The 21,498-nt window shown below is 31.9% G+C and overlaps 2 protein-coding genes and 1 long non-coding RNA gene across 5 annotated transcripts in view; 2 read left to right on the top strand and 1 right to left on the bottom strand.

The window, feature by feature from the left end:
• Positions 1–11,912, bottom strand: part of LOC119638641 (heterogeneous nuclear ribonucleoprotein K) — a 78,528-nt gene extending 66,616 nt beyond the window's left edge. The window contains exon 1 of one of the 3 annotated variants that reach the window (XM_038035542.1): positions 11,680–11,912. Coding sequence is in view for 2 of the 3 variants with exons in the window: in XM_038035541.1 (XP_037891469.1) it covers positions 6,547–6,553 (7 nt within the window). In the remaining variant the exon portion in view is untranslated. Of the gene's footprint in view, positions 1–6,546; positions 6,584–11,679 lie in introns of those variants that run through there. The other 2 variants (XM_038035541.1, XM_038035540.1) reach the window with 2 other exon arrangements.
• Positions 11,913–12,045: 133 nt separating this feature from the next.
• LOC119638640 lies at positions 12,046–12,870 on the top strand. The gene is made up of 3 exons (XM_038035539.1): positions 12,046–12,071; positions 12,151–12,487; positions 12,556–12,870. The coding sequence occupies exons 2-3, from the start codon at positions 12,255–12,257 to the stop codon at positions 12,845–12,847; spliced, it is 525 nt and encodes a 174-aa protein (XP_037891467.1). The 5' UTR covers positions 12,046–12,071; positions 12,151–12,254; the 3' UTR covers positions 12,848–12,870.
• A 1,561-nt stretch (positions 12,871–14,431) lies between these two features.
• Positions 14,432–14,845, top strand: LOC119638609. The gene is made up of 3 exons (XR_005247460.1): positions 14,432–14,520; positions 14,616–14,683; positions 14,761–14,845. It is a non-coding gene; the product is annotated as an uncharacterized LOC119638609 (long non-coding RNA).
• The last annotated feature ends 6,653 nt before the right edge of the window (positions 14,846–21,498 follow it).

Here is a 21,498-nt window from a genome sequence, read left to right as displayed (position 1 = left end):
TTGGAGGATTTGGAGCTGGGAGCATCGACTTGATAGTCGGCACCCTTGTCTACATAGCAAGTTTAAGATCATAGCTTCTTGGAAGAATGGAAGTTTGGAAGAATAAGCACAAGGGTGCACGATATTCACCTGTTCATGTTCGAGCTCTCATCAAGGACCATTAGCTAGCAATAAATGCATTTACTGCATTCACTGTAAGAATCATTATTTAAATCTTTCAAATCAATCCATTAATGATTTAGTTAAAAGTTGTTCGTTTCGAACTCTACGCAAGACTGCTCCTTCATCTTCATCAACTTAGTAATCACGTTACGATTGAACATATTAAATAATGAATAAAAAATCGTAAGTAATTAATACAGAGTTTGTATGTATAGCTATCAGTTCGTGTAGTTATCCATCAAGTGATGCCAAAATCGTATAAACATGTAACTTGAAATGCATAAGATACATGATATAATTACGAGTGTAACGAGTGAGTAGATCTTCGCTTTATATTACAATTAAATTTCAAACATATGGACAATGCTGCTTATGGCTGCTACATGAATGGGCCTAAGCTAACTGGACTAACTAATATTTCTTGTTTGCATTTAAAAATGAATATTGTTTTGTTTTTTGGATTTTTATACCCTACACCACTACACCACTTCGGTTTAATTATTTTCTGCGGGTGTATACAACCCAGGGAGAGACTTGCGATGGACCCACCTTTCCTCATGCCGATCGATTTAGGATCACTTTCTGAATCGATGTAAGCTTGTCTGTCTGTCTTGTTTACTCGCATTCTACCTGCAGGCCGCAATTTATTAGTAGATTTGCCAAATACTCGTAGTGTGTAAAACCGCTTCAAGTCTATATATACACAACCGCTGAGAAACAAGTTAACTCTGTGACTCTACCTCCCGCGATTTCACGAAGTCGAATTCAAGGCTTGGGTTAAAAAAGAAAATATACCTCCTATTTTCCTTCCTTCAGAATCATATTAGTCGTCGTGTCCTTGAGTCTGTCTCTTTCATTTTTCCTGTTTTTTTTCCGGTCCTAGCTTAGTAAAGTTAACAGTTTTCTCAAACATCTTATTACTCGTCGACTATTTTCGTTATGAAGTTTTGGTGAATACCTTAATATAGCGAAGTGTCCGAAAACTAGGTCTACTACGTAATCTGAACTATTTTGTATGACTTTTCATGAGCAAAAAATAAAGAGCTAAGAGAACCTTATTGTCTTGTAAAAGCTTCTTTTTTGTTCACAGCACATGTACATAGATATATGTATCAGACATTATGCGAAACATCGTCCCATCGAAGCCAAATTTTCCTCAATATATTCAGTATATCAAAGAACCGATTTTTGTAGAGATATATCAAGAATGACAATGTGTGTGAAGTGCTCCCCCCTACCACGCGATACGATCCAATCTGTTCCTTCCTTTGGTCCAGGAAGTGTCAGTGTACAAAACATTCGCGAAATCTTTTTGAAAATTTCAAACTGTCGATCAAAGGAAAGCGTGCACGGACGGACAGACATACGGACAAATAAGCAGATATCGGAATACGAATAGAAATTATTCAGAATCGTTTGTTGTATTAAAAAAAAACGGCCCTTTTTTGCATTACAACTAACAGCACAAACTTAACTACATTACATGTGGTGTTAACATATAATATATTGACAAAGGAATAATAAAAAGCAGATTTAGTTTGCAAAAAGTCCCTGATTTGTTTTTAAACTACTTTTCATGCAAAAACTTAATTAAAAATTTATTAAAAATGCTTAAAAATTTGGCTTAAATTTATTATAATTTTCATCCCATTAAATTAAGACCGTTTGGATGACATTATTAAAACCGCGCTGCATTAACATTATCCAATATTATTTCATGCACACTGGAACTTTGCTGAATCATTTTGCTTTCGCCACTGGTAACCCCAACCATTGACATGGCATAGTTTTCAACCCTTGCGCTATTATAATAAGCGCTCGGTAGCGACTTTTCTAACTGAACGGAGTGCAACTCAAATTTGACGATTGATTGTCAATGTTTAATGTTTAATGTTAGCGTGTTTACTACACGAACTTTTGTGTTGTTCATGTTCAGGTGCAACGATTTTAGTTTTTTTATATGTTATCTGATTGCTCTTCGCGTACCCTTTGTAGGTTACAATGATTTATGATGTAATACAACGGAACATTTTCTATATAATTTCATTACAAAAAAATAAATAAATAAATAAATAAATAAATAAATAAAAAACACTAAATTTAATAATTATAGTCGTTATGAATAAAAATCTTGCTCTGCTCTGCTCATTGATGGGCATTGTGTTTCTATTACTACTTAAGTGACCTTCAAAATTTAGAACTATTAACACTCACGAACAGGTTCGAATTTTAGTGAAAAAAAAAAAACTTCATTTTAGAAATTAATAAAATACTTCGGCGTTGATTTTAATTATTTCATTAAATTTGTTATTGTTGAATGAGTTTTGTTTCGATTTTAATATGATCGATATGTAGAGCGAATTTTAGATTACTCCTAACTAAAACATGTAGGATCGACCATTCAATACCCTATACCACATTGTCTGAGGCAATTTTCATTACATCTTGTTTCTATACAAAGGCATTCGTGCATATTTATGGGGAAGCGGGCCCAAACTGCAACCTAATGTAGTACAAGCTTAATCCTAACTTGGGACAGAATTCAAAAATATGCGTAGGTAATCCATATTTTTTATAGTACATTTTTGTATTTAATTACTATTATGGGTCAATTTTCAAAACTTAAACTTTTCCGCTCTGCAAAGGATTAATTTTCGTGAAAATCCTTATTAGGAATAGAATCCAAAAAATAAGCTGAAATGATCCAAATCTGGTACACTTAATTTTTTCTATGATAAAAGTTTCATTGTGAATCGTTGAAAATTATACCTTTTTATCGTGTGAAGTTCTTCGGTTTTCATTATATGAGATAAAGTATGCCCAAGCCGGTCCAAAGTTTTCATACCAGTTTACCAGTTTACCATTTCAAAATACTACTACCTAACCGCTTTTGCCTAGAAATTTTGCAAATTGAAATTTGTTTCCATATAATGACTTTTTAGAATAGGACGTCAAACGGGGACTGGTCGAAAAAGTGGACTAATCCGAATCATTTTCAATTGCGACCGTCCTTGGATCAAAACACGTAAGTAGACCAAATTTTATTGAAATATCTCGGACGGACCGACAGATAAGTTTAGATCGGTACAGAAGGTGATTCCAATTCAGCCGGTATAATGAAAGAGAAGGTTATCTCAAATCTTTCTGAATGATACACATATCCGCACAAACTCAGTACATCTTCGCACCACAAGTGGTGTTCGAATACTTTAATAGATGAAACAAAAACAATTACAACACTATAATGGGCCATGGCTCACCATAAAATACCCTATGTAACTCTACAGTGCAGAGTAAGACATTATATGGGTCGTGATCGAGAAAATCATCCGATCAAAACCATTTTCAATAGCGTTTCTCCTTGGGTCAAAATTTGCTAGTGTACCAAAAAAGCGCGCACAAACAGACGGACGGACGGACGGACGAACAGATAACCTCATCAATTGTCACTTCCGAATCGATTGGTATTATAAACGATATATATATTGCAAATCCTTCGGCAGCATGTTTTGCATACATGCTGTGTAACCTTAATATATTCTTGTTCCACAGCTGTATTACGATATAAGAAAGGGTACGAATCAAAAGTCAATACCAAAGATATGAAAATTCCTTGAACTTAAAAATTGCACAAAAAACCCATAAGCCTTTAAAATCTGTAGTGGGTAGAGAACTTGAGGTCACTGGGCTTCGGAAAAAATCGAAATTGATGTCAATTTGCATCAAGAGGGAAAAGAAACAAAAAATTTTCAAATCATCATGATAAGCAACTGTCTCAGTTAATTTTAATCTAAGCTAACTGGAATGATTTTTAAGCAAAACATTTGTAGTCAATTTTTTTTTTCTTTTTCCAAAATTTCAATTCATTATCTGCAACAAAGAAGAAGACAAATGATTCAAGAGCATTATTAATATTTTCGGATCGTTTTAGCTATTAAAGACTTGTTTATAAAATAATTACATACATAATGCATTCATATTCGATATTGAGTAGCACACCTGTTCCGCAAGTCAAGGTCAAGTTTAAAATTTTTGCATTAACAAATCACTAAACCGCTGATCCGCATGAAATACAAATAAGATTCATTCTATGGACTATGCTTTGGCTAATATTGGTCGTTGTAGATCGTAACATAATTTTAGTAAATAATTTCATGACTGTGACGACACAATTGCTTTTGTCGTCGCCTCCATTGAATTCAATTTTATTGAAAGAAATTTTTTTTCTAAACAACATTTCACATAACATTTCAACTTCCATTTATATTGATTTTAATTAATCCCAATATTTATTAATAATGAAAAAAAAAAAAAAAAAAACTACAAGCGATTGACACTTGTTCATCATATCCATTAGATAAAACTGTTTTAAATATGCGATCAATGGGATTTACTGTCGGTTTAAATTTTATAGCCATTAGAAGCATTTATACAAAATTATTTTCAATTTTGATGATATTCGAATACAGGTTTTGTTTTTTGTACAAAAAACTGAAATCATATACACTGAGAGAATAAGAAATGTAAAGAAGATGTATTTTTATACCCATCACCGAAGGACGGACGAAGGGTGCATTCATTTTGTCAGAACGTTGGCAACATCCGCAAGGAAGCATCAGAGCATCCACAAAGTATATATATATATACATCCTTGATCAAATTGTAAATCGATTTATGCAAGTCCGTCTGTCCGTCTGTGCAATGTCTGTTGTAAATATCCTCCTCGTCGCAGCAATGAAGCTGGCAACTTGAAATTTGGCAGAAACATTGAAAATTCTTCCACGCACGTTGGTATTGAAAATGGGCCAAATCAGTCGAAGGACACGCCTACAGCACTACACAAACTGAGAATACTTTTGCTTTTCAAAAGCAATAACAAATTGGTTTTTTGCTCATTAATCTTAAACTACAGCAATTGAATAAGCGCATAATCTATGGGCGACGATGTAGCATTTGTTCGCAGAAATGGAAAAAATTTACGACACCTATCCAATATTATAGTGTACCACAATTGAATGGTTTTCAAGCTTCAAAAACCCTATAAAGTAAATAAATTCTTGACCAGTTTCAAATTTCGAATGCACCTGAACATGTCGTCCTGTTCGTCTGTCCATCCGTCTGTTCGCGCAATTTTGTTGTATTTGTTATCGCGTTAGCGAAAATAAAGATATCGCCTAAAAAATTTGTCTAAGATTTTGGAATTGACCTAAACTTTTCAAAGGACACGCCCATAACGCTCACATGCCTGTACGACAACAACTTTTATTTTGAAAATAGAAGAAGAGTGTGCCCCCTTCCTATTAAGGCGCATGAAAATGTTGTTCTTTTACTACTTTTGTCTTTTTGGGATAATCGTGATGGGTATAAAAGATTCGAACCCAACCGAATGCAATTTTGTTACCTGTTTGATATTTTCTTGGATGCAATGCTAAGAGAGATACGTGAGTCGTTATTTTTATTGTATTTATTTTTATACCCATCATCGAAGGGTGACGGGTGTATCGAGAATTTGCGTGTTGTCGCAAGGTATGCAATGCCCACAAGGAACCATTAATTTCTGAATCGAACTAAGCTTGGTCGTCCGTCCGTCTGTTTGTCTATCGGTCCGTATCGTTTTTTTGTGATCAACAGCTATCAGTTTTCATAATATTTTGATGAGCCAAACGACGAACGCTGTTGAAAGTGGTTCAAATCGGACCAATTCCCATATAACACCTCGTTTTAAAAGTTTTCTATAAATAACTGTATTGAATAAAGCGGCGTAGAGCATTTATTAATGGATCTTGTCCCACTATGGTATTTTTTCTTGTCTAAGCTTAAAATGATGCTGAAGAAATGGGACTATACCCAACTGAACACTTAGAAGGCATGATACCTTTGTGTTAATGCTGAAGAAATTCATGTCCTTAAGCCTCATGCTTCTGTAGAGCTGCTAATAGAAAATAAAGGTAAGCAAGACTCTGAATAATAAAAACATTTTTTATTTCGCAATACAAAGAGATCTTGAAATTAATCCCATTCGAATGCCTGGTAATGACTATCTAAACTTACTTAAAATAAAAAACATCAGTAAAAATAGAGAAAAGTTGTCATCATTTTCAAATTAAACATTAAATAAGCATACAACTCTTAGTGATTCTTAGAAGAAATTGAAGATTATCTGGTTAGTTAACTTGACAAAATGTTTCTTAAAAGAAAAAAAAAAAAAAGGACAAGCATTCAAGTTTTAAACTTTTCAACAACAAAACCAAACTAATAGAAGTTTAAAGTTTACATTTTTTTTTTTTTTTAATTTTTTTTATTTTATTTTATTTATTTTTTTCGATTCACTCTCTCGAACCAAAATATGGTAAAGATTTATTGAAAAGACTTTGAACTACTTACTTGTCATTTGTAGCGACAATTGAGTTTTTTCTTTTCTTTTCTTTTTTTGTTTTTTTTTTGTTTTTTTTTTTTTTTTTGTTTTAGTTTACAGCAACCAGACAACAACAATAACACGAGCTAACAACAAGTTCAAGTGCGAATATAGCGAGAATACAGGGACTACACACGGTACGTAATCAACAGGCTTTCAGATAAATTCTCAAGCTGGAAAAACAAATGAGAAAAAAAACAAAAAGATAAAAAATAACAACATAATCATTGTTTTTTTAACAATAGTTAATATTGGAAAAAAAAAAAAAACAAACACAAAAAGCAAAAAAAAAAAAGTTATGCACAAATGTGGTTGCGTTTTCATTAATAAAGTGAAACTATGGTGGGGGTCAGAGCATATATTATATATATATATATATATATATATTATAACCGAATTTGGTGGTTAAAACCATTTAAGGTATTTTTTCGCAATACTTGGTTTATTTTACGCAAGCACTTCATGTTTTATTGCTTCGCTATGCGCTACATGCTAGCAAAACCTAGCTAACTGCTTGTTATATACACCCATTTATTCGCTTTGTTCTATAACCTCAATAGGATGAAAATAAATAACATAATGATGTGAATGGTGGCAGAGAGATAGTGAAATCAAGAGAGGATGAGAGAGAGAGAGACAGAGGGAGAGATGATTTGTTATAAAAAATGATGATAATGAAGAAAGATTATAACAAACAAAAATTACATTAAAGCACCCAAATAAACACACGCATACACAAATGCAAGCGCGCGCATTAGTCTATAGCCAATTACATCTTAAATTCTAAAGGAATCCATTGTTCAATGTCGAACAACTTCAATATTTTGTAATAAATTTATTCACCGAATTTATAAATAATAATGCGAATACACAAGAATAACAACATAATCAAAAAAAAAACATGTATATGTAAGCAGAGCAACATTAAAGTATATTAGTGCAGGAGAGTCGTGTGTGCGTGTGTGTGCCCACTAACAAATGTAGTTAAATAACTAAACTAAAAAAAATAAAAAAAATGAACCGAATTTGCTTGAACATCGGCCAACCTGTCGGAATCAGTATAAACAAACGATAAGTATATGCACATAATCTTATCGACAAATGCACACATCATCAATGGCAAAAGCAATTACTTTAAATACCTAAACATGACCTAAGCAGAGAGATGTTTGTTCGTATGTCTGTCTGTCTGTCTGTTTATTTGCCTAAAAAAATTACAAACAATTTTATGAATCATTTGTTAACGAAACAGAAAATATTTCTCATATTAAGAATTTCTTCACTTTTTGATAGAGCGAGAGAGAAAGCAAAGCCAGATGTGATCCCTTTAAAGATTAAACAGTAAAAGGTCAATACATGACATGAACACAATATTGTATACAATTTAGAATGAATATTTCCAAATGTTTTTGTTGTGCGTCCCTATACCTCAAGTCAAGATCAAGTAAAGATTTCAAGTCCCTATATCCATATCCTTCCGTCCGTCTTACTATTTCTTGCTATTTCATTGGCGAATATAAACTGCTTTTCTAGTATGTTTCTTCAGTGATCATGATATGGTAGGACTTACCGTAAGAGTTTATTAGATTTATTAATCCTCAGCATAGAGCACCAATAGGCAGGATTTTCTTCCAAGTGTATTTTTAGGAAAATAAGTTTAAATATGGGCTCAACTCAAGTCGTTGCAGAAAAGTAATCAAAGTCAAAATGGCATGACTCTAAAGCAGAGTAAATTTATTTTGATTCATTTGAACTAATTCATAAGATGGGACTACTCCTTTAGGAAAGTTTAAAAGTTTCAATTCTATTATTCCCAAAAGGCCCAAAAGCCCATCTGTATAGTTTCACTTAATTTAATTTAATTCTATCGAACCGAGAAAAGAGCAAAATTGTGAAACTGATGCCTGCAAATACATTACTAATTGACTAACAAAGACGACCATTACTCAAGTCGTTGATTTTCTCAATTGTAATTTATTTTTTTATTTTTTTTTTGGTTTATTTTTGTTAAAAAGCTTACTCATGATTTCAATGAATACCGAGGAGGTGGCTAAGCGAATCTGGAAGTAAGTTGAAAATACGTAAAAACATTATGGTGGCCACGATCCGACCGACCTTTAAGTACTCTACACCATCTCGTTTTATAGAGTTATTCATATAACGACTTTTCAAAATAAGACTTCATAGGCGAAGTGGCCGAAAAAGTGATCCGATTCGAATCATTTTCAATAGAGTTAGCCTTTGGCCCAATACGCGAAATATTTACAAAAGAATTCAAGCCAGGCAGACATGTACGATCACCTTCTAGATCGATTGGTATAATAAAAAATGAGTGGGTATCGCATATACCCGCAGGCATTTTTTATATAACCTCATGACAAAGAAATTTCTTAGCAGCAGTTTAAGGTAACATTTGGGTAATTTGTTGTAATTATGTCCGCTATCCCAGTACTCTACCAAGTACTATTTACTCGAATATTCTAGTATTTTGCCTTTCCCTAAATCTTAATAATAAGTATATATGCTTAAGAGTATTATAATTCGTCTCATTGGTAAGGAACTGCACAGTCGAAATGTTGTAGTTAAGTTTTTGTTTTCTCCTACTTAAATATAGAAATAAATAAATTAATTTAAGAAGTTAACCGACTTTGTGGTTTGTGTTGTTAATTCTAGGTAAACGTCCGCACATTTCAAGGCTTTCAAAAAGATGAGAAATTTCTTAATGAGAGTTTAAAGACTTTGTCTCCATCTTAACAAGTTAAGTAGTCATGACGACTACATACGTCATGATCCGTCCATCCGTCCTTATCGCAGTTCCTTATCAAAATTTTATTTTTATGAATGTGTACTTGTCATAATAATGTTTACTAGAAAATATTTTTCATCATTTTCATCATTTTGTCAAAACATTTCATTACAAAGTAATATCATACTACACACACTCTTTGTTAGACGAGCGTACTAATATAACGCTGTAGAGGTCGACACAGTTTACTGCTTAATTGAAGGAATTAGTCGAGATCTTAAGCCATCTTACAGGAAATCTTTGCTAATTTCGAGCGTACATGCCCCGATTCAAAATTGTTTGAGTGAGAGTTTTAACGTCGCAGTTACGATCTTATTTGAAAAAGTTAAGGGTTTTGCCGATTTGCTTTACAGATCGAGTTCCTACTGCATCCAAACAAAATGACAGATTGATTTAATTGTTACGGTAGGCATTTGATATAAATGAGGAGAAAAAAATTAACATTCCAACTAGGATTGGGGAGGCCGTAAATTTAAACTAATCCTAGAACCTGTATACTTGATCTTCAAAGCTATCCTGATGAAAATGTATAAAATGGCAGGCATTAACCTTTCTTCTCTTTTTGAAGGAACTGAAAACAGAACTGGGCTTGCGTCAAAGAGACGTCGAGGAGAACTCTATCTTAAATAATAAATATTAATAAATCGTAAGAAACATTTTTGCTATTTGTAGGCGAACCCTCAAATCAAATATTGGTAGCCTTCGAAATTGACATGACAAAAATGTGAAGAATCTTTTAGCCGATAATCATAACCCCAGTTAATGACCGCACAGATATAAGCGCATAGTCAAATCAGAATGCGTATAGTTTATAAGGTTTCTGATGCTTGATAGATATTTGACGTATCCAAAAAAGAGATGAACATATGCTTTAAAAAATGTTCAAAAAATTTGAAAAACACTCACAGGTGAAGGTATGTTTTTAAAATGTATAGATTCAAACCTTTCAGAAATGCTTATCTTTTTTTCTTCTTCTTCTTTAACATTTTAGCATTTTAGCAAAATTTTAGGCGGGCTTTTGCGCCTGCGTCTGTGGTTAGGTTTTCATAGCTGTTTCAACTTTGCATCTAATCAGAGAAATTTCCATATTCCAGAGATACGAATAAATGCTATGCTGATACGTTGGAGCTAAATTGATTTAGACACAACTTTTGCAAATTTTATATAATTAATATAATACGAACTATAAAATCTTGTCTTCGCTTTACTATACAAGTTTCATGCATGCTTTCCAATCTCTCATAGAGCACATACAGAGAAAACTTCACGATATGAATCGAAAATCTTAAGCCAAACTCTCGAGCCAAAACTAATTAACAAATAAAATGAGCATTGCGTAAAGGAAAAATTCACTATTCATGCATGTGTGTGTTAACGAAAAAGAAAAAAACTTCTTTTTACCGAAGGCAAAGTGACGATAAGTAGCTTATCATTACAATTAAGAAGAAAAGCGCATCGCTCTCAATCATCATATTTTTACCAAACGTGATCAAAGTAAAATGAGAAATCGTTCTATAATATTTATATCCTGGTAACAAAATGTTTCCAATATTTTTCATTAAGGGCCCACATTATAAATAACACTTAATGTCATAATCATTTCAAATAATTACTTCTTTACCAGTTGTCAGACACGATGCAACGCTGATTACATTTCATTTAACGCTTGCGTAAAGAAAACATCTAAGTATACAGAGGTTAAAACACAAATTTTTCAAGAAAAAATAAACCGGGCGAATAAAATGAATCTCTGTGTAGAAACACGAGGAAAAGATTTTACAACGACTAAGAAGGAATAGTGACATATATATATATATATATATATACATAAATATATGCAAAAACATTTATTTATGCTGTTAAAATTAGGTGGTTGGGTGGCTCTAGTGAACCTAAGATGACAAAGCAAAAAAAAGGAAAGATTGCTCCGATAAAAACTAGAATACATTCAAGTTAAAAACAAAAAATAAAATGAAATACTACACAATAATAGCACCAAAAACCAGTGGCAGCGGTTTGTAATATAAAAGAAGCTTCCAAAAGGCACTGAAGCGTTGATTTGCCAATTATTATGAGGGCAAGCAATACGCGAGGCAAACAATATCAAAGCAATTTGATATAAGTCGTACACATATTTATACATATATATGTATAGGGAGAGAAAATACTAAATTGATGAAATTCTATTCATTTCTTAAATAATTAATGCCATTTTGTTGATTGTTGCACAGTTTGTTACGTTTTTCACACATTTTTCTTAAATTCTTCTTCCTCAAGCTGTACATAATCTACTCACCTTTGATTTGACTCAACTATTTGCCTTAAAACAAAAGAGATTTAGATTTGTATTAATATTTGCAAACACTTCACACTTAAATTTTTGCTTTTTTCTATTTTTCTGTATTTAGTAAATTTTTTTTTTATTATTTTCCGTTTTTTTTCTCTTCAATAAAAGAACATAAATTCTTTATGCGGCTTCACTTACACAAAACAAGCGGAAAAAACAACTAAGAAAAAATGCGCGAGTAGGTAACATAGAAATTGCAAATGGCGTCAATTACCAAGAGAGAAATGACAAAAGCACAAATGTAGAATTGTAATAGATTAAAGAATAAAGATGGCAACACTGTTAGCTCCAAAGCAGAATTGAAGAAAAAATCAACTCTGGCAATTCTTAAAAAAGAATAAGTAAAAGCAATTATTATAATTTTCGTAAAACTAAAAAATTTAGATAAAGTAAATAATATCATGTCTATTCAAACTGAAGGTGAGAATAAAACCCCAACACATCAAGACCTAGCAGCTCAGTATGATCGTTTTAAGGATTTTGGCGAAAATGCACGAAAAACTTACGAACAATTATACCGCGAAATGGTGTTTTCTTTAAATGCTGCACATCTGCAGCCATTTAACAGAGCCCTCTTAAAGAGTGATGATCTTCAAATAAAAAACATGGAAACTGTAATTGGACATATGCGTCAGAAGCTGTTAGAGAAACTCTTAAAAAAGTGGAATGATTTCTGGTTGGGCAGCGGTGTTTCGGAAAGTTTAATATCTTTGGAGATGTACAAAGAAAAATTTAAAGAATACGAAGGGAAGGATTGGTAAATTTAAGTGAAGGATTGGATATTTTACAAATTGTTTCTGAAATTCTGTTTTATAATATATTTAGGAAAATGTGGAATAAATCTCCCAAAGAGCTCACACGACCGATACGCATGCATTTAAATGGCAATCGGATACGTTACTTACAACTTCAGTTGGATTATCAAAGGGAACAATTGGATCAAGTATTGCAAGAGAATGTTGAGCATCGTAAAAAATTACAAGAGATCGCACTGCAGCGTACACAACTTCTGAAAATTATGGAGGAATATGAAAAAAAATTTGAATTGGATAAACCGGAAATTTTGCGGTTACATCTCGATTTATTGGATTTCGGCAACGAAAGTGCGGCAACCTAAATCGCGAAGAAATAAAAATAATTAAAATTAAATTTATAAAAAAAATTTTCAAAAAATGTGAACGAGTGATACGGTTTTTTTGGTTTATTATAGACATTTAGAGAAAAACCTCTTACGTCCAAAATTCAAAAATGAAATGGTTTAATTAAATACAGTTCATAGGATTTAAAAATATTCTATAGTTTGCCAACACAAAAAAATTGTATTGTTACATGCTTACAAAAAATTACTTAGATATGGCAACGCGCAATGTAAACAATTTAAGAAAAAAAGGGAAAAACTCGGCATTTATTGCTTTTATCAAATATCTAAACACATTTTCATTATAATAATAGTAACAAACAGATGCATGTTTGTTTTTCTATTTTTATTCCTCTGTATCCTCAATTTTAGGAACTCTTTCTGGTGGATCATCTTCGACCGAACTACAACCGCGTTTAAATTCGGCCATCCATTTTCTGATTGTTAAAAATTCTGGAGCAGATTCCTTATAAACTCCCACCATTCGTTTGTGTATTTCTTTTGGTGGATAATCGTTCAGAGTTAAAAACCTTACAATTGTTCTGTGTTCCGATTTGTCCATTTTTAATCACACACGCACTTAGGCTTTTGTTTTTCTTTTGGAGCAACTGAATTTCAAGCTGTGCAAAAAAAGTTTTATTTACATTTAAGATTTTGCGTGTCTGCCAATATAGCAACAAAATTTTCGTACAATGAAAATGAAGTGGAAATGAAACAAATAAAAATCTGAAGATTTAATAATGTTAATAAAAAATCTTTTTTCTTAAAAAGACCAAAATTGCTATCGAAAAAATTAAAAAATGATTGATAAACTTATTTACATGAGACTTTAAATTTAAAAAGCTCTCACCTCATTTTTTTTTAGAAGATTATTGCCAAGATGTTACTCAGCTACCATTGTAGCCAACTTTTGCATAACAATGCATTAATAACTGAGAGCAGTGTAGAAAAAGGGAGTCAAATTCATGTTTTACGCGGTCCAAATTCGGGAAGGTAGATTTCTTTGTCAATTTACTATTGTGAACTAATGTTCGCCATGAAGTATTTGAAATTCGACCTTTTCACCATGTAAAGTTTCAATTTTCGTAGGAACGGTTATACGAAAGCGAAATTGCGCCAACTGCTCCAAAGTTTTGACACCAATTTGGAAATACTCCTATTTGTTTACAATTTTCAATACTTGAACATGTATTTGTATAAAAATTGCCTGCATCTGAGAATAAGCGTATAAAAATTGCCTATATCTGAGAATAAGCGTCTATTATTCTCAATAGTTTGTATAAAAATTCCAAACAGAATGGGGAGTGGCCCAGTAAGTGGACCGATCGCAACCATTTCCAAAAGCGTTTAATCAATGTACCAAACTTCATCAAAGTATCCCTTGAACATAAATTTTAATGGACATATATCAGACAGGCGAACAGGCTAGACATAAATTCAGAAAATGACTCTGAATCTATCGGCATAATAAAAGACGAGACTGACTTAAGCTCTGCTACGCGTTGCATGCGTCCTTATCAACAGCATAGCCAGCGCTACTGGAGGAGAGTCCGGCTCAAAGCCGGATAAATTTATTTGGATACGCGTTGTGCATGCTGCTGACAGGGAGAAATTTGAGAGAGACGGTAGACACAACATAACGTCATTCTAAGGTAAACTATTAAAATATTATATATTCCTATAATATATTCCTGTAATATATTAAATATATTTCAACCTTTATTCATTTATTTTTATTATATTTTAGTTTACAAAATGCAGGACATCGATCAGCATTTCAACAAGGAATTGTGTATTAAATGCAGTAAAGTGAAGGTATATATATTAAGAAACAATATTTTTATTTATAACTTATTTACTTATTTCTATTTAATTTTAAATTAAAAAACAAGAGATGTCGCCTCATCATAAGGTATGAAGGTCCGCCACTTAATCAATTTAATATATAGAAAAATATAATAATAATAATTAAATTAAAGTCCGCAGCAGAGTAAAGGTAATTATAATATTATATAAATATTTTTGTATATTACTTATTTATTTCTTCTATTTCACATAAAAAAAAAATGAAGTCCAACTCTCCACTAACCGGATCATGTGATGTAAGATTCGCTGTGTGCCATTGGTAAGTTTGCATTTATCTTTACTTATTATGTTATATAATTTATTCATTTCTTTTGATTTCATTTTAGACTAAAAAACAAGCACACGCCTCCATGCCTCCGCTTCAGCAGAATGCGTTACTTCCATAGGCTAAGGTAAGTTTATGGTCATCTAAATAGGAATATAATAACCGAACACCTTTTCTGTGTCATTAAAAAAACAAATCTTCTGCAAGTAGCTGAACCTGTGAAAAAAGAAATTATACGATTTGTGAAAATTTTGTCTTATTTGACTGAACATCGCGTAATGTACGCGATTCTTTGTCTCGCCTTGGCAGCCGAAATGAAGTTGAATGGATAACAGACACGACATGAACAAAGTAGCCACGCCCACCCAATATATATATATATACATATATATTATATAAGTTTTCTCTCATAGAAAAATTAATGGGAAAATAAATAAGCTTTTTAAAGTTGATTAATGAAAAAAAATTCATGAATTCCAATATTCCAGGCAATACATAAAATTCAAGTAATGAACAAAATTTGTGGATTAAAGACATATCAAAGAAAAACTTCTAATCATTAGTTGCTTATGCCACATTGCAAGCGATTAATTCGATTAAGATAAATTTTAGTTCAATTGCATTCAATTGTTCAAGACAAGTAGTCGAAGATAGTCTATTGAAGAGTTCAATGATGAATAGGCAATTTGTAAGAAAAAGAACTATGATTGATATTGCTGGCAATGCAAGATGTTTTTTCCGATATGGGGAAGGATTGCAAAGTTAGGACGAGCAACGTAATCAAAATTTAGACCGAAAAATACGTATGTGTGGGAGAAACGCAAATATACTATGACTACCAAAGATTCAGTTTTAGCGTTAGCCCATTATGCGTTAGGGGTACAATGCAAAATCTTGCAATTTCATTGAACTTTAGACTTTTATTTTTTACTGTTCAGTTTTACGTAATTAGTTCGCATAAAATTAAATTGTAATTAAGAACCAAAGTCAAATTTGCTCTCAATTGAAATTAGTAATGCTACACTAGTGTTAATAGCAGGTTACAGAGTGATCGGGAGGGCGCCTTCCTGCTACAACGAAAAGGCAAAATATCCGATGTTACTGTCAGGTCGAGAAAATATAAAATAATGCAAGCATTTCTGTAAATTCATTACATATAGAGCAGCCGTTACTAAGGCCCCAGATAAGATTGTGTAGAATATGTTGCGCAAAATCTAAAAGAAAACCGTTGTAAAATGCGTTATGTTATATGTGAAAGAAAAAGGACAATTCGAACCTTATCTTATTTTGGAAATGAAATATAACTATTCCCAAGTTTCGCTTATGTTTCTTGATTTTTATATATACGTTCTTTTTTCTTTTATATTTTTGCGAATTTGTCGGATATCATTGGGAACAAAACCCAGATGTGGAACTTAATTTGTGGAATGAACTTGGGGGTGGAACTTAATATGCGAAAAGAAAGAAAATCAACCTTTGGGAAAAAAAATATATATTTTAGTCTATACAAAATCAATTATTCCTTCGGATGAATGAAAAGTGAAAATGATTGAATGTATTTTCCGCAAACGCCTGAACGCAAACGTTGAAGGCCTTAAGAATAGTTTTCTTTTCAGCTTCTAAACGTCATCTTCAAGCTAACTTACGATCTGCGCCTTTTTTTAAATAGTTACTATTTCAGATTTTTGATACAACTAGAACAACAACAACAACAACAACAACTCCTACAACAAGGTTTAGCATGAATTGCTTCGAATTTTTTTTGTAAAATATACCTAACACGACTCTTTCTTAAGGTAAATATCTATATTTAAATAAAGTTTTTCCTATGTTTGAGGAGCGACTCCTTAAAAATATATTTCGAAGCATCGTTGCTTCTATGAAAAGTGTGTAGCCATTATCGCAGTAAGCATGCCAGAGGGAAGGCGTAGACAGAAATGGCAGAAATTGAGCAAGTTTGTGAAAGAAAGCTTTTATAATTATACAGTTTGGAAGGAAGTATTTTGCTTCCTTACTGATAACAACCAATCTGTCCGTATAACTGCCCGCATATAGTATGAAATGTCCCTCACCCGTCCAAGAGTCGTCCAATATTTTGGTTAAGTGTAACCGGCACAGCTGTGGGCATAGCTTGCGTCGTCAAGTAAAGGAAAAAAAGTTTAATAGAAAAATAGATTTCACCTTTTTTTTCTATTTATCATAGGGACCTAATGCAAGGCGGCAAATTTGATAAACCAAACCGTGCTGACGGTAAAGTCATCATTGTTACGGATTCAAACACAGGAATATGCAAAGAAACGGTTCGAGAACTAGCCAAACGGGGAGCAAAAGTTTATATGGCATGTCGAGACATGAAAAAGCGAGAAGAGGTATGCATTTAAGAATAGTTAACAAGATTAGACTAAAATAGACTCGGTTTTTAGGCACGCCAAGAGATTGTTTTAGAAACTCGCAATAAAAATGTTTATTGTCGTAAATGCGATTTACCCTCTATGGATTCTATACATAAATTTGTAGACGAGTAACTACAATCACACATTAGTGCAAATATGATGCAAATTTTACTTTAATCAATTTCAGATTCAAAAAAGAACAGTCACATTTAGATATTTTAATTAACAATGCCGGCGTTATGCGTTGTCAAATTATGTTACAATATTCTTACTGTAAACTCCAAATTTAGCAAATATCACAAATTTATTTACGTAAAGAAGAAGCGTGAGCGAGCGTGTGTGTGTACATTTACGAATCAAATAATTTCTAGTTTGTAATTTATGTTATCATTAAATGAAATAAGTATATAAATAAATAAATTGATATTTGTTATATTTTATATAATTTATATTTAAATATTAATAGCTTTATTTATATAATAGTCTTATTATATACTTAAAATAGCTTTATTAATATATATAAAAATATATATAGAAGAAATTGTTATTCTTTTTAATGGTCTCCTGATTGTGACCGATTCTTCTTACTTGGTTTGGTCGCTTTTGCTCTTCTATCATCTCCTCTAGATGTATGTATAGTGTTGTGGAAAATACGCCAACTAAACTTATTTCATTTTACAAGTTATCCGCCCGAGTGGCTTCAAATCTCAAGTGCGCTTTAAAAGAAAAGAATTTATTCTCTGGTTATATTTATTGCATGTGTATGTGTAAGATATAATCTAAGTATCGAGCCTTTTTTCCCACAAAAGATTGTGACCAACTTAAGGATGTGATCAGCGTAAGGTTGTCGCAGAAAGGAAATTAATATATTTACTGTTTCGATAATTAATATAAAAAATAATATTATATTTTATTATCATTTAAGATTCATGAAAATATTAAAATATATGTTTGTTCGGTTTACCAGCACCTAAGTAAGTAAAAGAAGCAACACGAGTATTCAGGTAAACCCTTTCTCTAAGCACTTTCAATATTTTCGACAAAATAAACTCCACGCTACAAAATTTGGTATTCCTTTAGATACAAGCTAGTAAACAAAATATTAAATTGTAACGTCAACTGCCTTTCGATTCTAGAAAGTCTTTTTCAGATTAACAGCTGTAACCAGTTGAATTTGAAAATTCTTTAGGCACACTTCTATGTTTGAAAAAGGTTATCCACATGAACAGCAGCAACCGTCAGTAAGGAGCGTTTTGTTTCATCAAAAAATATTGAGGAGTTAGCTACAGAAGATGCCATCGAATGTGGAGCAGAAGAAGTTGAAGTCTCTGATGCCGCTGCAGGTCTTGTTAATGTAAGGCGTTTAGAAGCGAAATCTTCGAATGCTGAGAATACTGAACTTCCATGTTTCTATTAGTTTATTTGCAGACCTGAAGAGTTGATTTCCTTGCGGAAATCGATTGAAACAAAAAACTATATCATCGAAAATATGGAACAATAGATAAAATTCGCGATTATAAAATTTCTTAATTTATTTTATTTTACAAGTTAGCCTAAACCGGCATAATTTTTTATTATCAAATTAAACAAAACCCTCGCTAAATTCACTGTTGAAAGGCAAAGCACAGGGTCGCTTATAATAAATAAAAAAATTGCCAAAAATGATTGAGTGCCCAACTATCATTTTGATCTTGTATATAATATTGTATATGGTGAATAGACTAAAAACGTGCATATATATATATGTATAAACTCGCCGCCTTGGTCACCTTACAGAAAGTATTAAAAAATCTCACAGAGGGAGGTTGCTATGTAAACTTGCAATGACCAATTAACATATGTTTTCTTATTACTTGCGAACTGAAGAACTGTTTCAATTTCTAAAAGTGCGCAAAAATAAAAAAGAAAATTACATATGATAAATCTAATGAAATATATAAAAAAATTTTATTTAACATTATTTATTTTTAAATTTGCTCTTAGAGCGCACTTGCTGCAGGCCAGTCATGTTTTAAAATATGAAACAAAATGAGCAAATTTTCAGGCATGGAGAGAAATACCATGACCGTAACTCAGAAATATTAAATCATGCCAAATGACCATTTCAAACCAAAAGCTTAATAAATAAAATTGATATAGCAGACAGAGACGAAAAACATATTATCTTAAATTGTTTCATTTCCATTTGTCCCTCGTGTTCATTTTAGCTATTATTACGATATGAAGCTTTCTTTTGTCGTAGTTCTCTTCAAATATCATCTTTGCTGTAGAAAAATGGAGGAAATGTAAAGAAACAAAAACTTTGAACTCATTTATCATGTAAAGGTTTGTTTTTTATAAAATTCAATAAAGAATAGAAAAAAATCTTTCATTTTGTAAAGCAGTAAACTTAGTTCTATTAGATAAAGTCATAGGTTTTATAAATACCGTATTTAGAAACTTGCTATTACTGTGGTATAAACTACGATAACATACTAGTTTTTAAATATTTCCATACGTATTTTATAATTACAATAACTTTTCTTTTTCTTACTGCAATCAATCGTATATATTTACATAGTTTTAGGAATTGTACAAATTCTTACGATATATTTGTGTAATTTAATTTAATAAATCGAAAAACAAATAATACATATTAGATTTACGAGGACATATTTTAATATTATAACTTTTTACAAAAAAAAAATGAAAACGAAAACCCTAAAAAAATCTTTGTAGATTTGGTAACCCTAAATAATTTCCTTGTGTTACGTTTGGCACACATTTGCCTAATTTTCAAAAGAGATTTTCATCTTCATTTGTTATTTGAAATTCAAAGCAATCAAACAATCTTAGACAAAAGAGAAAAAACGGAATCAAAGAAGTAACTTGCGCTGGTATTTACCGTTTTAACGGAATATCGCTTTGCTTCAATTTACTAAAGAAGTTTGCCGAATACACATGCCAACTTCGGAATGCGAGTGGCAAGTTATATATAAAAGTTCAATATAATTATCATTAATTTTTTTTACTAATGATTTCTTTTTCTAAGAATTGTTGCGCCGAATGGGAAACAAGGTTCTTTTTAACTTGCCGCCAAACAATAAAGTGCAATTTGAGGTTATGCTGGCCATTTAAAGAAAGAAAAAATTTTTTTTTCTCTTTAGTCCTTTTGGGTAAGTGACACAGTAAAGAAAAGCATGTTTATTTGAAGGCCGTGGCTTGTTGCAATTATGTGTTAATGGAAAAAACATATTGCACAATCCCCGGCCTGTAAATGAAATTGCGAACAACGTAAAGAAAAACAAAATTTAGAATTAATTTTTTTTTCATATTTGCTTGAAAGCTGGAAAAAAAAAATAGCAAATATTATTTTAGCAAAATTTATTCTAGAATAGACAAAATTTTTAAGGCATGTAAAGCACAGTTAGCAAGGCGTGTGCATAAATTCGTAAAATGCTTTTTGTTAGGACTTTGTAGAATTAGGGCAACAGTTTCGTCAAAGGAGTCCTTTGATGTGACTGAATTGGGAAGGGTTCGAGGTGTGTGGAGAGGAAAAACGGAGAACCAGTGATTTTTGCACATTCCATTAATATTCCTCTAAAGAGAAAGCAACTTTTTTCTTCTGAGGTGGTGACTTTCGACTACGAAGAAATTTTGAGAAATTGATACCTTCCAGAGAAATACCGCAATTTCGTAGGTTCTCATGACCCTTAGTGTTTGAAACGCCAGAGTTTTTAAAAAATTATTTTTAGGTTAGACTGAGATTATGGAAGATATTTAAAAGCGCCTTGAAAAAAAGAAAGAGTTGAAGAATAAGTTGAAAAGCGTTTTTGTACCTTTTCGTTTTTTTTTTTAAGCGGAAAACCGAACGATTTTACGAATAGGTTAATTCCCAGAAGTACAGTTTTTATTCTCTCTCCAGCGAACAATTGACATGAAGTTTTACGAAAAATTAGAAAAAGGTTTGGAAAGCATTTTGCATCTTTTATTAGGTTAAAGGGGAAAAATAAGACAATAATAAAACAATTTGAGGTTAGGTTCTAAAAGTAACAGTAAAAAAATTGTTATTCTTAATAGTCTGGAAATCGAAAAATATTGCATTTCTCTGGAACAAATTAGAAGCT

The sequence above is a fragment of the Glossina fuscipes genome, unplaced genomic scaffold (assembly GCF_014805625.2).
Source record: "Glossina fuscipes isolate IAEA_lab_2018 unplaced genomic scaffold, Yale_Gfus_2 91, whole genome shotgun sequence".
Classification (NCBI taxonomy): Eukaryota; Metazoa; Arthropoda; class Insecta; order Diptera; family Glossinidae; genus Glossina; species Glossina fuscipes.
The sequence above is the reverse complement of the archived record's forward strand: the minus strand, read 5'-3'. Positions and strand labels throughout refer to the sequence as shown.